This window comes from Tupaia chinensis, unplaced genomic scaffold (assembly GCF_000334495.1).
Source record: "Tupaia chinensis unplaced genomic scaffold, TupChi_1.0 Scaffold000115_1, whole genome shotgun sequence".
NCBI lineage: Eukaryota > Metazoa > Chordata > Mammalia > Scandentia > Tupaiidae > Tupaia > Tupaia belangeri.
Genome location: NW_006159579.1, coordinates 6,497,875 through 6,518,901, shown reverse-complemented (window position 1 = coordinate 6,518,901; position 21,027 = coordinate 6,497,875). Strand labels below are relative to the sequence as shown.

At 42.5% G+C, this 21,027-nt stretch overlaps 1 protein-coding gene across 1 annotated transcript in view; it reads right to left on the bottom strand.

The window, feature by feature from the left end:
* Positions 1-20,232, bottom strand: part of DHX35 (DEAH-box helicase 35) — a gene marked incomplete in the record, with an annotated part of 86,988 nt that extends 66,756 nt beyond the window's left edge. Inside the window, 3 exon segments of the mRNA XM_014586156.2 lie at positions 488-580; positions 9,244-9,377; positions 20,107-20,232. Of these exon segments, the coding sequence (XP_014441642.1) occupies positions 488-580; positions 9,244-9,377; positions 20,107-20,146 (267 nt within the window).
* Positions 20,233-21,027: the final 795 nt, after the last annotated feature.

The following is a 21,027-nucleotide window of genomic DNA, read 5'->3' as shown; positions in this document are numbered from 1 at the left end:
GCCCGGCGTGAGTTTTAAGCCACCAGGTCCAGGACACAAACCGTGGTCGACTACATAGGAGTCCAGCGACATAGCCATTACGCTAACTGCTGGTTCCCGACACATCTTTGAAAGAGACCTCATTGCTCCTTTCAGAGGATGGCTATTCCATTATTATTTTAAAATTGTAATAAACTGAAGACCAACTGTTACATTAGTGTTAACCAAAGAAATAAGCTCCAAGTTAATTTTTTTTAAAAAAAATCTAAGTGAGGTGAATATTTCTTTAGAGACCTTAAAAAGGTAAATTGAAAAAACACTGTAAAACTGTTTCCAAAATGAAACATTGAAGTAGAGCAAAACTGTACATCACAAGTTGTCCAACTCCTAAAGTTAAGTATGTGTTATAAAAAAAAAAAAAGTAAATTGACAATAAGGACAGTTTTCAATTTGCAAAAGCCTCCTCACCAAATCTAAGCATATAGACACATATTAAATATGTACTCACCTGAGGAATTTGTGTGCTCTTCCCACATCCTGTTTCTCCCACAATCACCACTGTCTGATAGTTTTCTATCAAGTATAAAATATGATTCCTAAGCTGCAAAGAATAGCCATACATTGTTAACAGCCACACATTGTGTCAAAAAAAAAAAAAAAACCTTAACAAAGATAAACATTGTGACATAAGCTGTTTCCAAAAGAAAGTAACTTTAAAATGTCCTTCTAACTCTTAGGTACTGTTACTGTCTATATGAGCTAACATAAATGCAATCAAGTATAATAGTTATCAAACTGTGTAAGGCACAGGGGCCATTCCCACAGCACAGTGGTTCAGTGCATAGAAAGGCGGATCCCACATGGCCAACTGTGGCTCAAATCCCAGACTCCAGGCATTTTGAAATACACACACCAGCCGTGCCTATATGAGTGCCCAAAATCCTGAAGGGATGGAGAAATAGAGGATAAAGGACTGCAAAGGAACCATGCCCCACTGGGAGGTGCTTTTTCTTTCTTTCTCTCTCTGTCTCTCTCTCTGTCTCTCTGTCTCTCTCTCTGTCTCTCTCTCTATCTCTCTCTCTGCTTGCAAAAAATAAAAGTATAATGCAAATATCATTTGATTCAAAATTTTCACTTTTAAAAAATTATACTACAAACTAATACATGGGCACAAAGGTATATATATATAAGCACACTCACAGCAGAACTGTTTCTAAAAGTCAAAAACTCAAACAGCCTGAATGTTCTTCACAGGAGATTGGTTAAACCAATTATGAGCCACTCCAATAATGGAATCTGCTCTTGTTAACAAGGACAAATGTCTATTTAGATTGATATGCCATGATCTATAAGATAAGTTATGAGATGAAAGCAAGGTGTAGAACAGTGTGAATAATGTACAAGTATTTATATTTGTATTTTCTAAAAAGGAAATACATACATGCTTATTTATGTGTAGACTATCTTTGGGGGAAAAAAAAAACCTGAAACTGGTAACAAACTCTGCTGTCCACAGGGAGGGGAAGAGAATTGAGGGAAACTCTGGTGTGAAGGAGTCTTTGAATTTGGCACATGTATGATCTCATATAAGACTTCTTCATTTGTTAAACTTGTAAAAGTCCCCCCGGGGGGTGGGGATGGGGGAAGGCTTACACTTTTACCTCTAAAGAAAAGTTTACAATAAAGCACCCACAGGTCCCACAAATATTTAAAGTGAACCTCCTTTACCCAGTGTTGGTAGGAACATTGATTTGGCCACTAAAAAAAAAAGAAAAACAGATAATTCCAAGTTTACCTACTGGTATTTAGTTTCACAATGCATTTCTGTATACATGTTGGTTACAGACATATCTGATGGTCCAGAAAGTAAAGGAGGTGTTCCATAAATGCCTAATTTGGAATGCAAGAAAAAATTACCTGATTCCTGATTTTCCCACTCTCATCACTGCTCTGCTCACCTAAGGCCACATACACAGTGAAGATTAGAAGAGCTGGGGCGCAGGGCCAGCAGTGTGGAGGTTAAGAGTGCTTAGACTCCCACATGGCCAACCACAATTTGAGTCCCGGACCAGGTGGCTTGCTTTCTTATTTCCCCTCTTGTACTCTGTCCCTCTCTAGTCAAATTATAATAAATAAATAAAACAAAGTTCAATAAAATAATTCCTTAAAAAAAAAAAAAAGAGTTGGGGTGCCGCCAATTTTTACTTAGCACATCAAGTATTCGTTGTCTGGATTTTGGAACATTATCTGGCACTATATGGATGTAGACGTGTAATTCTCAAATCAGCAAAAATCTCCTAGGATATTTGTTAGAAATGAAGACCCCTATCCTTTCCCTCAGGGTTTCTAATTCATAGGGCTAGAGTAGGGTCCAGGAATTTGTAGTATTTCTACAAGAACCCAACGGAGACTCTACTGCCAACAATCTAACGGGATGTGGCCTAAATGCTTTCTTCTTGATTGCTTGGACTCTGTGTTTTCATTGTGAGTGACGGAAAGGGAAAGATCTGGGTCCTTTGCAGGTATTTTATAAATGGCAGATCCATTGGATGAACATCTGGATGTATGAAGGGGTGGGTAAGTGGTCAAGGAAAACTTGAAAGACAACTTGAATATAAATAGACAGATAAGACATTCCAGGAAGTGGAAATAATATAAGTAAAAGAAAGAAGATAGAAATAAGCAATCCATGCAAATCCCTTTGTAGGGAGACCACACAAAGTCCACAAAGTGGACCAGACGGTGGTGTAGCAATAAAATATGATACTCTGTGGGGTTGATCCACATAGGAAGGCTCTGGTTTCAAGTCTAGAGAACTCCTTAGAGACCCATGATCTGGGGTTAGTTGGGGTACAGCATGGATCACGGTGTCAGGACCTTGTTGGGAGTACTAACTCTCTCAAAAGAAATAAACTTTATAAAGAAGGAAAGAAAAAGAAAGCCCATGAGAAGCTCAGGTTTGGTTTGAAAATGAGTTATGAGAGGTGGGCTTTCACAGGGCTTCACTGTAAAAGGCCTTGAACACAGAGCTAAAAATCTTGGATATTACCTGGGAGGCAATGTAGGCTATAATGTTTTGAAAAAATTAGACAACCATATACAAAAATGATCCAAGCTTAAAGAAACTGAAGGCAGTTAATTCCAACTTCTTGAGCTATAGGCATGAAGATCTAAGAGGCATTGCAAATGTAGAGTCAGATGTGTGTCATTTGAGAGAGATGACAAAAAGATTTCCAGTTTGGAGACTGAAAGAATGACAGAAATACCAACAGACATGGTGAAATCAAAGTCAGCCGGTTAAGAGAACAGCACTGAGCTTCAAAGAGGTGGAGTTGGTAGGACTACAAGGACACTTTGCACAACCAAGAGAGAACACCAGCCTGCAGAAGGATGCATGAGGAAGAAGGCTGTCTCACCACAATGACACTGGGGAAAGGGAATGATCCTTAAAAACCTGTTACTGCTTTTCTTCCCATTTGTTTTCTTTTATTTTGTTTTTAAGGTTTTTTTCAAGATTTTATTTTATATACAAATAGCCAGCCTGGTTTCTTTCTTTGGATGGACATCTTGGATAATTCACAGAAGATCACTTAGTCCAACTTAATGAAGCCTATGTCCTTCCTGTACAAACTGGTGACATATATTGAGGCCATATTTCTGGATCATACTCTGCCAGTTTGAACACATGCAACTAGAGTGAGAACCCTGGCCAAATTTTCACTGTTGGTTCCAATAGAGCTACTGGTACCTCCTCTTGTTCTCAGTGGAGTAATGTGGTAAAATGGACAACTTCTCTTTCTAAAGCTACTGAGATAGGAGACAAAGCCCCTAAATCTATGTTTAGAGTGTAGGACCAAACTAGAATTGCACTAAATATGTAGATTAATTTGGGTAGAACTGCCATTTTTATATTAATTCTTCTAATCCAGGAACATGGGATGGCCTTCTACTTTTTTGTGGCATTTTCAATATCTTTTTAAAGATTTTCATAGTTTTCCTTGTAAAGGTCTTTGATTTCCTTGGTTAGGTTTATCCCCAGGTATCACACATTTTGTGGCTATGGTAAAAGGGACTCTTTTCTTCAGTTCTACCTCAGTCAGCTTGCTGTTCATATACAGAATGCTACAGATTTTTGGGTATTAATTTTGTATCCTGTCACTTTACTGTATTCATGTATTACTTCAAGAAGTTTTTTCACGGATACCTTTGGGTCTACTATATGTACTATCATGTCATCTGCAAATAAAGATATTTTCAACTCTTCTTTCCCTTTTGAATACCTTTTATATTATTCTTTTTTTCTGATTGTATTGGCTAGGACTTCCAGCACTATATTGAAAAGGAGTGGAGAAAGTAGTCAGCCTTGTCTAGTACCAGTTTCTAGTGGAAAAGCTTCCAGCTTTTCTTCATTCAATATAATGTTAGCTATAGGTTTTTTATATTGGTTTTTATTGTGTTGAAAAATGACCCTTCCAGGGACCAGGGACCAGCAGGTGGCATGGTGGTTAAGGAGTTGGACACTCCCATATGGCTGACCATGGTTCGAGTCCCAGACCTGGTGGCTTGTTTTCTTACTTTCTCCTTCTCTCTCCTCTCTCCCCTCTCTTCTCTTTCTCTCTCTCTCTCTCTCTCTCTCTCTCTCTCTCCCTCTCTCCCCCTATATATGTGTGTGCGTGTGTGTGTGTGTGTGTGTGTGTGTGTGTCTCCCTCTGGTCAAATTTAAAAAGAAAATTAAATAGATAATTCTTAAAAAAAAAGAAATGACCCTTCTATGCAGATTTTACTGAGTCTTAACCATGAAGGGATGCTGTATTTTGTCAAATGCTTTTTCTGCATCGATTGAAATGATCATATGGTTTTTATCTTTGTTTCTGTTAATATGGTATATTACATTTATGGTTTTGCATATGTTGAATCATCTCTGCATCCCTGGAATAAAGTCTACCTAGTAGTGATGAATAATCTTTTTTCGATGCTGTTGGATACTGTTTGCAAGTATCTTGTTGATAATTTTTGCATCTATATTCATAAGATATTGCTCTGTAGTTTTCCTTTATTGTCATGCCTTTATCTATTTCTGTAATAAGGATGATAGAGGCTTCATAAAATGAATTTGGGAGGCTGGCAAATAGCATGGTGGGTAAGGGTGCTGAACTCCCACATGGTTGCCCACGGTTTGAGTCCCAGACCTGGCGACTTGCTTTCTCACTTTCACTCTCTCTCTTGCTCTGTCCCTCTTTGGTCAAATTAAAATAAATAAAGTTAAATAAAATAGTCATTTTTTAAGTGAATTTGGGAGGATTCCTTCCTTTTGGATCTTTAGAAATAATTTGAGTAGAATGAGGGTTAATCCTTCTTTAAAAGTTTTATAGAATTCAGAAGTGAAGCCATCAGGATGTGGGCTTTTCTTTGTACAGAGGTCATTTACTACTGATTCAATCTCCTGGCTTGTTGTGGGTCTATTCAGACTTTCTATGTCCTCCTGATTCAATCTTTGTTGATTATATGTGTCCAGAAATTTGTCCACCTCATCCAGGTTCTCCTGTTTGTTGACATATAGTCACTCATACTATCCTCTAATGATGTTTTGTATTTCTATTTTGTCTGTTGTAATATAGTCTATTTCATTGCCAATTTGATTAATCTGGTTTCTTACTCTCTTCTTAATGAGTCTAGGTAATGATGTGTCAATCTTGTTAACCTTTTCAAAGAACTAGCTTTTGCTTTCATTTTCTGTATAGTTTATTTTCTATTTCATTTATTTCTGCTCAAATCTTTATTATTTCTTTCCTTCTGTCCTTTTTTGTATTTTTTTGTTGTTGTTGTTTTTCCAATTCTCTGAGGCATGATGTTAAGTGGTCTATTTGCTACCTTTCCATCTTTTTCTTACAAGCACTAACTGCTATGAATTTCCCTCTTATGACTGCTTTTGCAGTGTCTCATAGATTACGGAAACTCATGTACTTATTATCATTTGCTTCTATAAATCTATTTATTTCTGTCTTAATTTTTTTTGATAGTTAAGAAGTCATGCAAGAGTAGGTTGTTTAGTTTCCCTGTATTTGTGTTTTTTCAAGGATTTTTCCTGAAAGTAATATCAAGTTTAATTCCATCATGGTCAGAAAAGATGCTGGATATAGTTTCTATGCCTTTGAATCTGTGAAGGCTTGATTCGTGTGCCCTATCATGATCAATCTCTGAAAAAGTTCCATGTGAGAGTGAGAAAAATGTATATTTTGTGGTTTTAGGATAGAAAGTTCCACCGATGTCTATCAAGTCCATTTGATTTATGGTTATTGTTTAGGTCCTGTATCTCTTTGCTTATTCTTTGTCTGAAAGATCTGTCTAAAGAAGATAACGTGGTGTTGAGATCCCCAATGATTACAGAGTTGCAACCTCTCCCTCCTTTTAGCTCTAGCAGTCTTTCCCTCCCATATTTGGATGCTCTTGGGTTGGGTGCATAGATATTTATGTGTTATGTCTTCTTGATGAATTAGCCCTTTAACTTTAACTAGCTACATTTAACTTTAACTAGCTAACTTTAACTTTATCTACTATATAATGCCCTTCTTTGTCTCTTCTTACAGTTTTTGTCTTAAAGCCTATTTTGTCTGAAATCAGTACCGCAACTCCAGCCCTTATTTTATTTCTGTTTGCATGAAATTTCCAGCCCTTCCATTTAGTCTATGTATGTCTTTATCCATGAGGTGCATTTCTTGTAGGCAAAAGATAGTTTTTGTTTTTTTATCCTTTCCGCCAGTCTGTCTCTCTTGATCAGAAAATTTAATCCATTAACATTCAATGTTATTATCACTATTTCCGGACTTGTTCCTGTCATTAAGTTAGTCATTTTCTTGCTTTCGTTTTGTTCTCTTATTTGTCTGCCTGACTTTAGTTTTCCTGGTATAGCATTCCCTTCAGAACATTTTTTTTTTTTTTTGGAGAGGTTTTTGCTATAGGGCACATGCGCTCACCACGAAGACAGACAGAAAGAGAGACAGAAAGGGAGAAATCACCCCCCAGGGGGGATGGCCACGCCGCAATCCCTTCTCCATTCTCCTCTCGGGATCTTGGGCACACACGCACATGCGCCCAGTGTGAGTTTAAGCCACTGGGTCTGGGACTCAAACCTCTGTCAACTACATGTGAGTTCAACGACATAGCCATTACACTAACTGCTGGTCCCCCCTTCAGAACTTTTTGAAGAGCTGGTCTAGAGTTGGTCAATTTTTTCAGGTTTTGTTTAAAGAATGGTTTTATCTTTTCTTCCCATATGAAGAATAATCTTGTCGGATATAGTAATCTTGGTTGAAATTCTTTTTCATTTAACACTTTCAATATATTTCCCCATTCTTTCCTTGCCTGCATTGTTTCTGATGAGAGGTCCAATGTTAACCAACATGATAACCTTTGTAAGTAACTTGATGCTTCTCTCTTGCCAACTTTAGGATGTTGTCTTTGTGGTTTTGGCCAATCTGCCTATGATGCACTTTGGCGATCATCTTGGGTTGATTCTATTTGGGTTTTCTGTATTTCTTGGGTCTGGATATTTGAATGCCTCTCTAGGTTTGGAAAGTTTTCTTCTAGGATTTCATGGAATAGATTACCAATGTTCTCATTATTTTCTTTACCCTCTGGGATACCAATTATCTGGACATTTGGGCCCTTAATGGTAGCTAGTAGTTCTCGTATGACCTCATCCTTCTTGGTTATTTTCTCGGTCTTTTTGATAGTTTTTTTATAGGTCAGAGGTTTTATCATCTACATCCAAAATTTGATCTTCTGCATGATCTAATCTGCTTTTAATATTTTCAAGGAAGGTTTTGATTTACTGTATTATAGTCTTCATCTCTAACAATTCCACTTGAATCTTTTTTATGGTGTCTATTTGTTCATTCAAATAATGAAAGGACTTCCTCATTCCTGGAATTCACTGTCTCTTTTCTCTTGCATCTCATTTAGTCTTGTCACGATAAATATTCGGAACTGTTTATCTGACATTTCCAGAAGCTCCATGGTATTATCTATGGATGATAAAGAATTGATGTTTTCCCTTTGGGGAGAGATATTTTCTGTTTCTCATGTTTCTTGTGCCTTTGCAATGGTTTCTAGTCATCAGGTAAATGGTAAGTTTCTTTCTAAATTCTTCAAGTTAATTCTGAGTGTTCAAAGTTGAGCAGGAGGAGGTGATCAAGTGATCTCTCTGTTGTTCTACCTCCCTGATATTCACCCAGCAACCTGCACTATTGTCTCTGGACTTGGATAATTCAAAGCCCTCCCAGTTTCTAAAGAACAGGTAGGTGCATGTGGGGCTGAGCTGCTGAGCTTCAATAGAAGAAGACAGAAAGGGTCACACACAGCATGCTTCAGGAATCAGTGAAGTCTGAGGATTCAGAGCCATGTGGCAGGGGATGAGCCACAGTCTCTGCAGCTCAGTGTCCCTGCCAGTCTGTGCAGTCAGGTCCACCACTGGTGCAGATGTCCTGATGGCATGAAGAGGGGGGACTGGAGTACTTCTCCAAGTCCCAATTAACACACCTAAGAGTTCAAAGATGTGTGGGGGATGGGATGAGCCATGCTCTGCAGCACAACCTCCCATTCACAAATGGTTCCCTATGCGAAAAAGGCCATAGCTGTCTCAATGGTGCAGGGAGCAGAGAAAGAAGAGCTTCTCCAAATCCCAATTAACACACCTGAGAGTTCAAAGGTGTGTAGAGGAAGGGATGAGCCACACTCTGCAGCACAACCTCCCAGCTGCTAATGGCTCACCATGCATTAAGGTCTGATGCTAAGGCAGATATCTCAATGGCCCAGGGAGCAGGGAAAGAAGCCTCAGTGTGATTTTCAAGTCCCAGAGTCCAGGACTTAAACCACAAAATCAGTCATGTGGGACCCAGTACCTTAACCTCCACATCATCTACTGGCCTCAATTATTACTTTTATTTTTTAACTTGTCAGAATGCATGTATGCTCACCAGAGAGAGAGACAGAGAGACACTTTTCCTTTCAGGATTTCGGGCACCCACATGTCTAGGATGTTTCTCAAGCCACTGGGTCTTGGATTTGAACTGTTTGGTCAGCCATGTGTGATCTGGATCTCCAGGCCACAGGGTTAGGCCAGAGACTTGCAAAATTTGTAAGGTTAAGTAACATACACACATCCTAGAAAGTAATTCCTGGGATAACAGTATCTACGAGCTCATTATGTGCTAAAGAATCACAAAGAGTACATGATCCTGACTAAAAACGCCTTATTTAACATACCTTGAACACAGGCAGCTTCTGCCTCTGCTGCTCTATAGAAAGGGCAGCATACGGGTTGTAAACGATGGTTGTCCCAGAGTTTTCAGTGAGGCTCTGTCTCTCTTCAGAAATGCTGACACCTGGTCCCTCTGTACCTGCAGCAGAAATCTTTATTTCAGATACTGATGCAATGAGCATAAAAATGTTACAAATTTTCAAAGATAAAGATATATAAGAGAAGTGATACATTTTATCTCAAACTACTAAAAAGTAATAAACTTTAACTTTAGGGAAGTATCTAGAAAAGAGCTGTCAAAATCAAAATTCTTCCCTAAAAGCTTCACTGCAGAGGTAGGAACAAAAGAGATGACTCAGTAGGTTCCAAATCGGCCACCCAGTACCATATATTACAGAGAACAGTGTCCTTCAGTTCTGGCATTCATGCCTATTATCACCATTTTTTTTTTTTCTCCAGAGACAGACAGAGAAAATGATGAGGGGAAAAAACAACTCCCAAGGGGGTATGGTCAGGCTGCGATCCCTTTTCCTCCATTTCTCTATCCTTTGGGGATTAGGATATATATGCACATATATGCAGTGTGATTTTCAAGCTACTAGGGCCAGGATTTGAACTGCATGGTCAGTCATGTGGGATTTGGCTCCCTTAACCAGCAAGCCACAGGGCTGACCCTATCACTGAATTCTTTAACACAAATGAAAGAAAGCCAATGAGAATTAGCTAAAGTAATAAAAGGATCCTGTTACTCTAAGATGGCAACAAGTCACAGAGACAACAGGAACTGGGGAATCACAGGTTGCCTCACTTGCTCCCTCTCATCTCTATCTCTGGACAAGTTCCTTTCGGTCTTTTAGGTTGACTTTTCCAGAGGAACTAGAAAAAAGGCTGCCAACAGAGTCAGAGCTCAAGCTAATAACACCTCTGGCGATCATGCACTCACTCACCCAGACTGAGCCTGCTCTGCCAGGCACTGCTCTGGGTACTAGAAATACAGTGGTGAGTGGTGCAGATGCAGGTCCTCCCCTCACGGAGCTTGTTCGCTTCTTTCATTTGTCCTCCAGTAGAACAGAACAGGGAACTGCACGGAGTGGCAGTAAGTGCTATGCAGAGAAAGAAACACTGAGAGGAGGGACAGGGGAGTTCCAGTTGTGTAGGAGTAGGGGCCAGGGTAGAAGAGGCGTTTACACTGGACAGTTGGCAACTGACTTCTCCCAGCTTTGCTCCAATGCCTGCCCTGATCCAGTCAACCCCAGCCAGTTAGTGGGAGGCAGTGAATGGCAGCTCTCATTTGACCCAGAGTTGAAGGGTTAGGTGGGAAATGCGGTTCCCAGAAACCTGTGCTGAGCAGATTAAACCACAGACAGCCACCACAGCTTCTTGCCAACAATGACAACTGGTGCTCAGGACAGGGGAGAATGAGAAACCCATTCCCCATTATGTAAAACTTCTGAAGGTGCTGTGAATTTTCAGCCTGAAAAGAAAAAAGCCTTAGGAGGAACAAATTTTATGACTGGCTTCTGAAACTTGATGCTGATTTGTTTGTGTAGACTGAGGAAGAATGAGGAATGAGAGGTGAATGACTCAAGGTCCAGAGTTCAACACAATATAAAGATATTTCTACAGGGCAGTGCTGCTCAGTGCTGGTGTATGCTGCCTGATGAATCAATAAAAACCCTCCCTAGAAGTGCAAACACGTGCGGCACGGCCTCCTAACAGGGCACTTCAGGATTAATACCAAAAATACCTTCCCGGGTGTTCAGAACACAGAAGCTGTGACGCTATGTAAAAACATGACGGCTTTGCAACAAGAGTACTGATTAGCCTGGCCATTTCTACACTTGGGATGAGGAGGTGTCCCAGATTCCCTGAACAGTCTGATAAAGGCTCTAACTCCCTCTCTTGTAAAACACACCAGAATATAAATTACCAGAATATTACATGGCAAGGGTCCACAGACAGCCCAGAGCTAAGCTCAGAATCACTGTTTCAGCTCTCTGATCCTTTCCCACTTTACTTCCAGGAACAGTCGCGTTCCAGAGGCTCCAGGATTGCCAAAAGTCAGGTAAGTGGGTCACTGCAGTGTTGCTTTTGCCAAAATGTTGACCTTCCTTTCAACAAGATAAAAGATAGAACATGACCTGGAACAGAGCCTGTGCTCAAAGAAGTCTTCTTTTCCTTTCTTCTGTATATTATCACTACATCTTAATAACTCCCTGTAATCTTTAAGAAAACTACTGCATAGAACACCTTATCCTATTCTGCTGTTTGTCGTGAATTTTCTTCTTTTCAAAACATGTTTTAAAACACATGTCTGGGAGCCGGCAGGTTGCATGTTGGTTAGGGTGCTGGACTCCCACATGGCCGACTTGGTTCGAGTCCCGGACTGGTGGCTTGCTTTCTCCCTTTCCCTCTCTCTTTACCTCTCTCTGTTCCTCTCTGGTCAAATTAAAATAAAGCTAAAATAAAAGATAATTCTTTTTCAAGAAACAAACAAACACATGTCACATTATGCCTGGAATTTTTTTTTAACGTTTTTTTTCCAGGTTTTTGCCTTAGGGCATGTGCGCTCCCCAGAGAGAAAGATAGTGAGAGAGAAAGTGAGAAATCACCCCCTGGGGGATGGTCACACCTCAATCCCTTCTCCTCCATTCTCCTCCTGTGATTTTGGATCACACGCGCGCGCGCACACACACACACAGGTGCCCAGCACAATTTTCAAACCACTGGGTCCGGGACTCAAACTGTGGTAAGCCATGTGGGAATCTAGTGCCTCAACCACCACACCACCTGCTGACTCCTACGTCTGGAACATTTTAACACTGCTCCTGCATAGTCTCTCTCTCTCTCTCTCTCTCTCTCTCTCTTTTACGAATTATTTCATTGTATTTATCATTATTACTATTTAATTTGCCACAGGACACACACACTCACCGGAGAGAGACAGTGGAGTGGGAGGGGAGGTGAAAAAACAAGCTGCCAGGTCCAGGACTCGAACCATGGGCAGCCATGTAGGAGCCCAGTGCCTTCACCACTAAGCCACCTGCTCGTCCCCTTGCATTGTCTCTTACTTCCTCCCACACCAGGCCTTAATCCACCCTATGTGTCTTCATCCCTATCCCATTCCTCCCTCATCTCTAACCAATAGCTCTGTTGATTTCAGTAAATTCTGTTATGGGCTCTTTTATAAAAGCTGCTGTCAATCAATTCAGAGCATATCTTCTCCTTATGAAAGATTTCATTCAGGATCAACCCTGTGCCTAGTGGTTAACGGAGCCAAATCCAACACGGAAGACTGAATGGTTCTAATCCCAGCCCCAGCAGCTTGAAAAATATTCCAGGCACGTGTGCATGTGTGTCCCAAATCCCAACAGAATGGAGAAATAGAAGAGAAGGAATTGCAGCATGACCACGTTCCACTGAAGGGAAGAGAGGGGTGATTTTTCACTCTCCCTCTCTGGCCAGTACATGTGTTCTCTGGCAAATTGAAAAAGAAAAAAAAAAAAAAAAGACTGCATTCAGCTAAACTAGAACATCAAAGCTGCTCTCTCTCTACACACATTCCATTGTCCACTCTGGTGCTTATGGTTGTTTCTTCCTTGAGTGTATACAATTTTTGTAAACAATAAACACCTTTATTTCTCCAGTGATGATAGAACCCCCCAACCCAGCTTTTCTTTTAAACCAAATTTTTCAAAATTTGAGGGGTGGCCCATTCGTGAGTTATGAAATCAATGTGGTGTTCATACCCAGCATTTTAAATAATGAATTAGAGAAAGAATGCAAGGTATCAGAGCTTATCCCAGAAAGCAATATTATTTTTATACAACTGTTTTTGGTTGTGTAGGAGTGTTAGTTCACTACTCATGTCTTACTGTAAGTCAGGTAGTTTCAAAGCTGTTGCTATAAAGTATTTGCCAGTTTCATAGTGAGAAATCATTCCATTTTATTATATATATATATATATTCAAAATGGCCACACTCTTCTGATCCATGTGTGCTACCAAGTTAAGGGAAACTTTTTTATACAAAAATCGCAGGCAGGTCATACAAAGTTCTTAAAACAGACCCCTAAGAGAGATCATGAACCAGTGGTTCAAATACATAGACGTGCTATCATTTAAATTTTTAAATCGTTCATTTAAAACAACACTATCAATTTCTCATTTGAATTTAGATATTGGATTTCTAAAAAAACGGATAAGAAAGATAGATAGATCTGACAACTCTGAGCACAAGTAGCTTCCTACTTTAGATGGTATATGCGAGCTCCAGTGTTTACACTTTAAGTATCCTTCTAGTATCTCTAGTTCACAATAGTCTACAACGCTCCCTATTACTTCCGCCCAGCAGCTTCATTCATTTAGACTGAGAAGTCCCTGTAGTTCCCTGAGCCTGCAACTCCTAGCCTACATTCCGATGTCCAGCCTTACACCCAGCCTTACACCCGGCCTCAACCACCTGCTTGACCTTTACTTTGCATCTCCTACAAGTAAGAGTACCACCTCCATCAGAGATGTGACTGCTTAACAAGATGCTACATTAGCGGGGCCAGCAGCAATGGCACAGTGGTAACGCAACATTCTATGATGCTGGACCTCCATGAGAAGATCCTGGGTTTGCATTCCTCTGTATTTCCAGTGCACACACACACACACACACACACACACACACACACACATGCCCATCTGGGCTGGTGCAGGCTGGGGACTGACTGCAGCATGAGGACTCTGTTAGGGGAAAGGGGTCTATCTCTATTCCTCTCCATCTCTTTGTCTCTCTCAAAACAAATAAGCTTAAAAAAAAAAAAAAGATACTAAAGGGGAAACTGAGTAGGACAAAGTAAACACCCAACATGTGATACTCAGTCTATTCCCATCTCAGTTAATGACATTTCACCTAGTCCAGTGGCTCCTAAGCTGGAATCACTAGGAAACCTTAAAAAGTACTGACACTTTGCTCCTTGACCTCCAGACTTCAGATTTATTATGCAAGTAGACATCTGGATATTTTAAAGCTTCCCAACTCATTCAACTATACAGTAAAATTTGAGAACCACGTACCTAGACAGTCACGTGAGAAACATGAGTCGTTACTGACTTCCCTTTTTCTCACACCTGCCTCTGAAATGTCTCTCCCACAGCCACTCGTCTCCCAGGCCAAAACTGAGGATTTAATCTCTCGATTTTAACAGTGCCCTCTCTTGGGAGGGTCCCTACCTCTCATTTCCTTTTATATCCATTCTCCATACCACTGCCAAATTTATCTTCCTAAAATAAATCGGACAGTGCATACCCCCTGCTTAAATCAAGTTTTAATTCTTTTTTTTTTCTGGACAAGTTTTTGCCATAGGGTGCGTGCGCTTGCCAGACAGAGACAGAGAGACAGAAAGCGAGAAATCACCCCCCCAAGGGGATGGCCATGCCGCAATCCCTTCTCCTCCGTTCTCCTCTTGCGATCTTGGGCACACACGCACACGCGCCCAGCGTGAGTTTTAAGCCACCAGGTCCGGGACTTGAACCGTGGTCAACTACGTGAGAGTCCAGCAACATAGCCATTACATTAACTGTTGGTCCCAAGTCAAGTTTTAATTCTTTAACTTGCCATGGAGACCTTGCACAAGGAGGCCCATATCTACCTTTCTAGTCTGATCGCCTGTCAAACCCACAAATCTAACCTGTCACGTGACATTATCACAGCACTCAATTATTTTAAGGCACACATCCTACTTTGTCTTTGTTCATCCCACACTCTGCCTAGAGTCCCATTCCTCCACTTCTCCATGGAATAAAACCTTATTCATGCTTCAACGTTCACTGCAAAAACATCACCATCTTGGCCCACCTTAGTCGTGCATGCTAGTAGATGCTACTACCCAGCAGGCTGAGGCCATATGGGAGCCCCAGGTTCCATTCCTGGCCCACCCACCCTAAAAAGTCAGGCATGGTGGCACGTGCCTGTGGTCCCAGCTACTAAGGAGGCTGAGACAGCAGAATAGAGACATGGGAGATCCTCTCTTTAAAAAAAGGAAAAAAAAATAAAAACCTTTATCAAGTATTCCTTATCTACATATCCAGTATTTCCCTCCATCTTCTATACTTCCACATAATTAAAATAGTTAGTACCTGCTGTTGAGAGCATTTAAGCAGTATTCTTATGTAATCTTTACAATTCTTTGGGTAGATAGTATGTCCAATTTAAAAATGAGGTCATTGAGACTTTGAGAATCTAAACTCTGAGAAGTCTGTCAAGTCTGAGTCAGTAAGTGGTAGTCAGGATGGACACCACAGTATTTGTTCCCACCATCTATCTCATTTCAGCTCATTTGAAAATCTCTTCTAAAGACATCCGACTTCGGGGACCAGCAGTTAGCGTAATGGCTATGTTGCTGGAATCCCATGTAGTAGACCGCGGTTCGAGTCCCGGACCCAGTGGCTTAAACTCACATTGGGCACATGTGCATGCGTTCCCAAGATCCCAAGAGGAAAATGGAAAAGGGATTGCGGGTGACCATCCCCCCTGGGGGGATGATTTCTCACTTTCTGTCTTTCTGTCTCGCTCTCTGTCTTCCTGGGGAGCACACGTGCCCTATAGCAAAAAAAAAAAAAAAAAGACATCCAACTTCACACTCCACTGACAGAAAGCACCCTGAGAACAAAGCCATGGGGCCTGTATGTCTTTTTTTTTTTTTTTTTTGAAAGGTTTTTGAGAGTCCAGTGACATAGCCATTAAACCAACTGCTGGTCCCAGTAATCCCATGTTCTTTAACCAAAATAATATTCTGGTCTGATTTTCTACAATTCAGTCAGGTCTTTGTTATCCTTAACACTTTTACCTGTTTAAAAAAAAAACTCAAATTGGGGCTGGCAGGTAGCATGGTGGTTGAGGACGCTGGACTCCCACACAAGCCTAACTGCAGTTCAAGTCCCCAGACCTGGTGGCAGCTTGCTTTCTCACTTTCTCTCTCTCTCACACACTCTGTCCCTCACTGGTCTAATTAAAAAATAAATAAACACACAAATGGATAAGGTTAAGTAAAATAATTATTTGGAAAAATTTCAAATAAATAAAATAAAAGGTATCTCATTACTACTTTATGTAATCTTAGTTTCAGATGTAAATAAAACCAGGATGGAAAATTGGCTGATACTCTGAAATGCTGAGTCATGAAACTCATTAAGTGACCAAGTACAAATATTAAAGAAGAATTAAGCACATCTCTTCTTTGGGTAAGTCTCTGTGAAAGTTTCTCAGAATCAAAATGGACACATTTATGTCACCCCTAACTAAAAGTGAGTCAGGAAAGCCAAGAAGGAGGTGTTTCTCACACTAGCATGCCTGATAGCAAGAACTGCTACCTAAAGAACTATGCCAGAACCACACTGCACAAACACCACTGCAACCTGACACAGGAGTACTCGTACAAGGACATCTGCCCAGAAACTGACTATCCAACCTTGGACTGTCGCCACCCTTTTTATTGATCCTGGTAGTCCAGGATAATTGTCCCAAAACAATTAATATAATCTCCTCTCCTAATCCTCCTCCCACTTGTGGTTTTGCCTTAAAAACCTGAACGAGCACCTCCAGAGCTACATGAAACATGTTCACTTGGGCTGTAAGCAGCTGCAGTCCTCAATCTTGGCCCAAATAAACTTTTCGGTTTACACACTTGAATTTACACTTTCAGGTTGACATCTCTCACATCACTTATACCTATAGTCCGACTTCAGGGGAACAACTCTAAAACACCCTTTAAGAGCTTTCTCTTGGGACCAGAGGGTGGAGCAGTGGTTAAGGTGCTGGATGCTCCCACATGACCAACCATGGTTCCAGTCCGGGACCTGGTGGCTTGCCTTCTCAACTTTCTCTCTCTCTCTGTCTCTCTCTCTCTGTTTGTCTCTCTCTCTCTCGTCAAAATAAAAATGAATGAATGAATAAAGTTTAAAGAAAAAAAGTTTTATTATCTTTTCTGTCTCGTTTCATTTTTGCTTCAAAACCTGCAGGGGTTGGGACCAGCAGTTAGCATAATGGCTATGTCGCTGGACTCCCACGTAGTGGATCGCGGTTCGAGTCCCACACCCGGTGGCTTAAACTCACGCTGGGCACGTGGGCGTGCACGCTCAAGACCCCAAGAGTAGAAGGGAGGAGTAGGGATTGCCTCGTGGCCATCACCCCGGGGGTGATTTCTCACTTTCTATCTCTCTGTCTCTGTCTGTCTGGTGAGCGCACGCGTCCTATAGCAAAAACCTCTCAAAAAAAAAACCTGCAAGGGTGCAGGTGGTGAAAAGGGGGAGTGGAAAGGAACTGCTGACAAACTAGCTTTTTAAAAGAAACGGAGAAGTAGGACCAGCAGTTGGTGTAATGGCTATGTCACTGGACTCCCATGTAGTCGACCATGGTTCAAGTCCTGGACCCAGTGACTTAACTCACACTGGACGCATGTGCATGCGTGCCCAAGATCCGGAGAGGAGAATGGAGAAGGGATTGTGGTGTGGCCATCCCCCCTCCAGGGGTGACTTCTAGCTTTCTGTCTCTCTGTCGAGCATACATACTCTATAGCAAAAACCTCTCCAAAAAAAAAAAGAAATGTAGGAGGTGGTAATGTATCCAGTATGGTCTGGTATACACACATCCAACAATAAACCTAACTAGTAAATGCCAAAACAAAACAAGTTAAGTATTTCGTGATTGTGACTCCTTTTAGTTTCCAAAGAGGAGCTGGGTGACAGCCAACATGAAGGTGTTCACTTTCCTATTACCCTAAAAGACATTGATCCACTTTCCTTTTTTTTTTAAAGAGGTTTTTGTGCATGAGCTCACAAGAAAGACAGAGACAGAGATAGAAAGTGAGAAATCACCCCCCCCACCGGGGGTGGGGGGAGAGGGGCTGGCCACGGCTCAATCTTGGCCCAAATAAACTTTTCGGTTTACACACTTGAATTTACACTTTCAGGTTGACATCTCTCACATCACTTATACCTATAGTCCGACTTCAGGGGAACAACTCTAAAACACCCTTTAAGAGCTTTCTCTTGGGACCAGAGGGTGGAGCAGTGGTTAAGGTGCTGGATGCTCCCACATGACCAACCATGGTTCCAGTCCGGGACCTGGTGGCTTGCCTTCTCAACTTTCTCTCTCTCTCTGTCTCTCTCTCTCTGTTTGTCTCTCTCTCTCTCGTCAAAATAAAAATGAATGAATGAATAAAGTTTAAAGAAAAAAAGTTTTATTATCTTTTCTGTCTCGTTTCATTTTTGCTTCAAAACCTGCAGGGGTTGGGACCAGCAGTTAGCATAATGGCTATGTCGCTGGACTCCCACGTAGTGGATCGCGGTTCGAGTCCCACACCCGGTGGCTTAAACTCACGCTGGGCACGTGGGCGTGCACGCTCAAGACCCCAAGAGGAGAATGGAGGAGTAGGGATTGCGTCGTGGCCATCACCCCGGGGGTGATTTCTCACTTTCTATCTCTCTGTCTCTGTCTGTCTGGTGAGCGCACGCGTCCTATAGCAAAAACCTCTCAAAAAAAAAACCTGCAAGGGTGCAGGTGGTGAAAAGGGGGAGTGGAAAGGAACTGCTGACAAACTAGCTTTTTAAAAGAAACGGAGAAGTAGGACCAGCAGTTGGTGTAATGGCTATGTCACTGGACTCCCATGTAGTCGACCATGGTTCAAGTCCTGGACCCAGTGACTTAACTCACACTGGACGCATGTGCATGCGTGCCCAAGATCCGGAGAGGAGAATGGAGAAGGGATTGTGGTGTGGCCATCCCCCCTCCAGGGGTGACTTCTAGCTTTCTGTCTCTCTGTCGAGCATACATACTCTATAGCAAAAACCTCTCCAAAAAAAAAAAGAAATGTAGGAGGTGGTAATGTATCCAGTATGGTCTGGTATACACACATCCAACAATAAACCTAACTAGTAAATGCCAAAACAAAACAAGTTAAGTATTTCGTGATTGTGACTCCTTTTAGTTTCCAAAGAGGAGCTGGGTGACAGCCAACATGAAGGTGTTCACTTTCCTATTACCCTAAAAGACATTGATCCACTTTCCTTTTTTTTTTAAAGAGGTTTTTGTGCATGAGCTCACAAGAAAGACAGAGACAGAGATAGAAAGTGAGAAATCACCCCCCCCACCGGGGGTGGGGGGAGAGGGGATGGCCACGCCACAATCCCTTCTCCTCCATTCTCGTCTCGAGATTGGGTACGCACTCACACGCGCCCGGCGTGAGTTTAAGCCACCGGGTCCGTGACTTGAACCACAGTCAACTACATGGGAGTTCAGCGACATAGCCATTACGCCAACTGCTGGTCCCAATCTACTTTACTTCTTAATGAGCACTTACTCTTAAGCCAGACAAAGGTTTGTGGTCCTTTTATTATTCTGCCCATTTTACAGGTGAAAAGACCAAGGTTCTGAGGGGTTAGGTGACTTGGTAAGGTCATCCTACAACTATAGGGCGGAGATGGAAATTCGAACCCGGGCAGCCTCACTCCACAGCTTGGGCTCTTAAGCCTTACGCAGCACTGCCCGTCAGGCCCCAAGGTAGCCTCAGGGCGGTAAGGAGGAACGCGTGGGCGATTTAGGTTTCCATGTTGCCGAGTAGGCAGGGAGAATTAAATGTGGCCCGAGGAGGCTGAGACTCGAACAAGGTCATACAAAGTTTCTGGCCACGCTGGGGGTGGACCCTCGAATCCCTCGGGACCACTGGGGGCCCGAGACGCAGTGTCCACCAGCCCAGAGGCGGCGGTGCCCAGCCCGCCGAGGTCAGGCCTGCCAGCAGGTTCACAGGCCCCGGGGCGCTGGCCGCAGAGCCAAGACTAAAGTCAGGCCACGGCATCTGTCCAGCGTCGCGCCAAGGACCTTACCGGGTCGCCAGAACTTCACTGGTCTCACGGGCGCAGCCATGCTGGGGTGAAAGGTCACGAGGAAGGCTCCACCCCGCGCGCAAGACCCCGGAGGACCCGGGGGCGTGGCCCGCGAGGAGCCTCAGCTCAGGCGGATCCGGCGGTGTGGTGGCCACGCCCACGCCACGCCCCTCGTTGCCACGTGACCGGGCACGTCTCCGGCAGCGCTCAGGCCCACGTGACCTCGCCCCGCCATATTGGAAGAGTAGGCTTGCTGCTTTGCCTTCCTCTTTCGTGTAGCTGGTGAGCGCTGTGAAGCGAGCTGGGCAGTGGCGAGAAGAACGGTCACGCACCCGAAAGGGCGGGCCTGGGGAGGGGACCGCTGGCGTGAGGCGGCGGGCGCTCTCGGACTCACAACGGAATGTTAAGTCACAAGCTGTCCCAGCCGTGCTATATATACTTACCCTGCTTTTTTTCAGATTGAAAGATAACTACCCGGTGGGTTTGATGATTCGGTAAATGTAGGGCGCCTATTCTGCGCCCAGGTAATGCAGTTTCAGCCCCTTCCTTTTAAGGACACGGAGAAGGATAAAAAGTAAATGAATGAAGGCGCGGTCATGAAAAATAGTAAGACAATGCAGAATTGGTATGAAAGTCTGGGACCTCATGCCACAGAGTGGGGACGGGGTGTACATGGAGGAGAAATGTCTTGGAAGAAACCAGAAATTAGTATCAGTTGGGCTAGGGTACTAACGCAGTGTCTCTCCAAATTTTCACTAGCCAAATGCATGCCAAAAATGGCAGTTCTAAGCACCCATCCAATCACCACTGGAGTTCCACAGGCATGGCCTGAAAACCTACAATTTTAGAAGCTTCAGAACCCTCAGGCTCAACAAGCATGGGAAAGATTACACTAATGTAGAAGCACAAAACACAAACCAG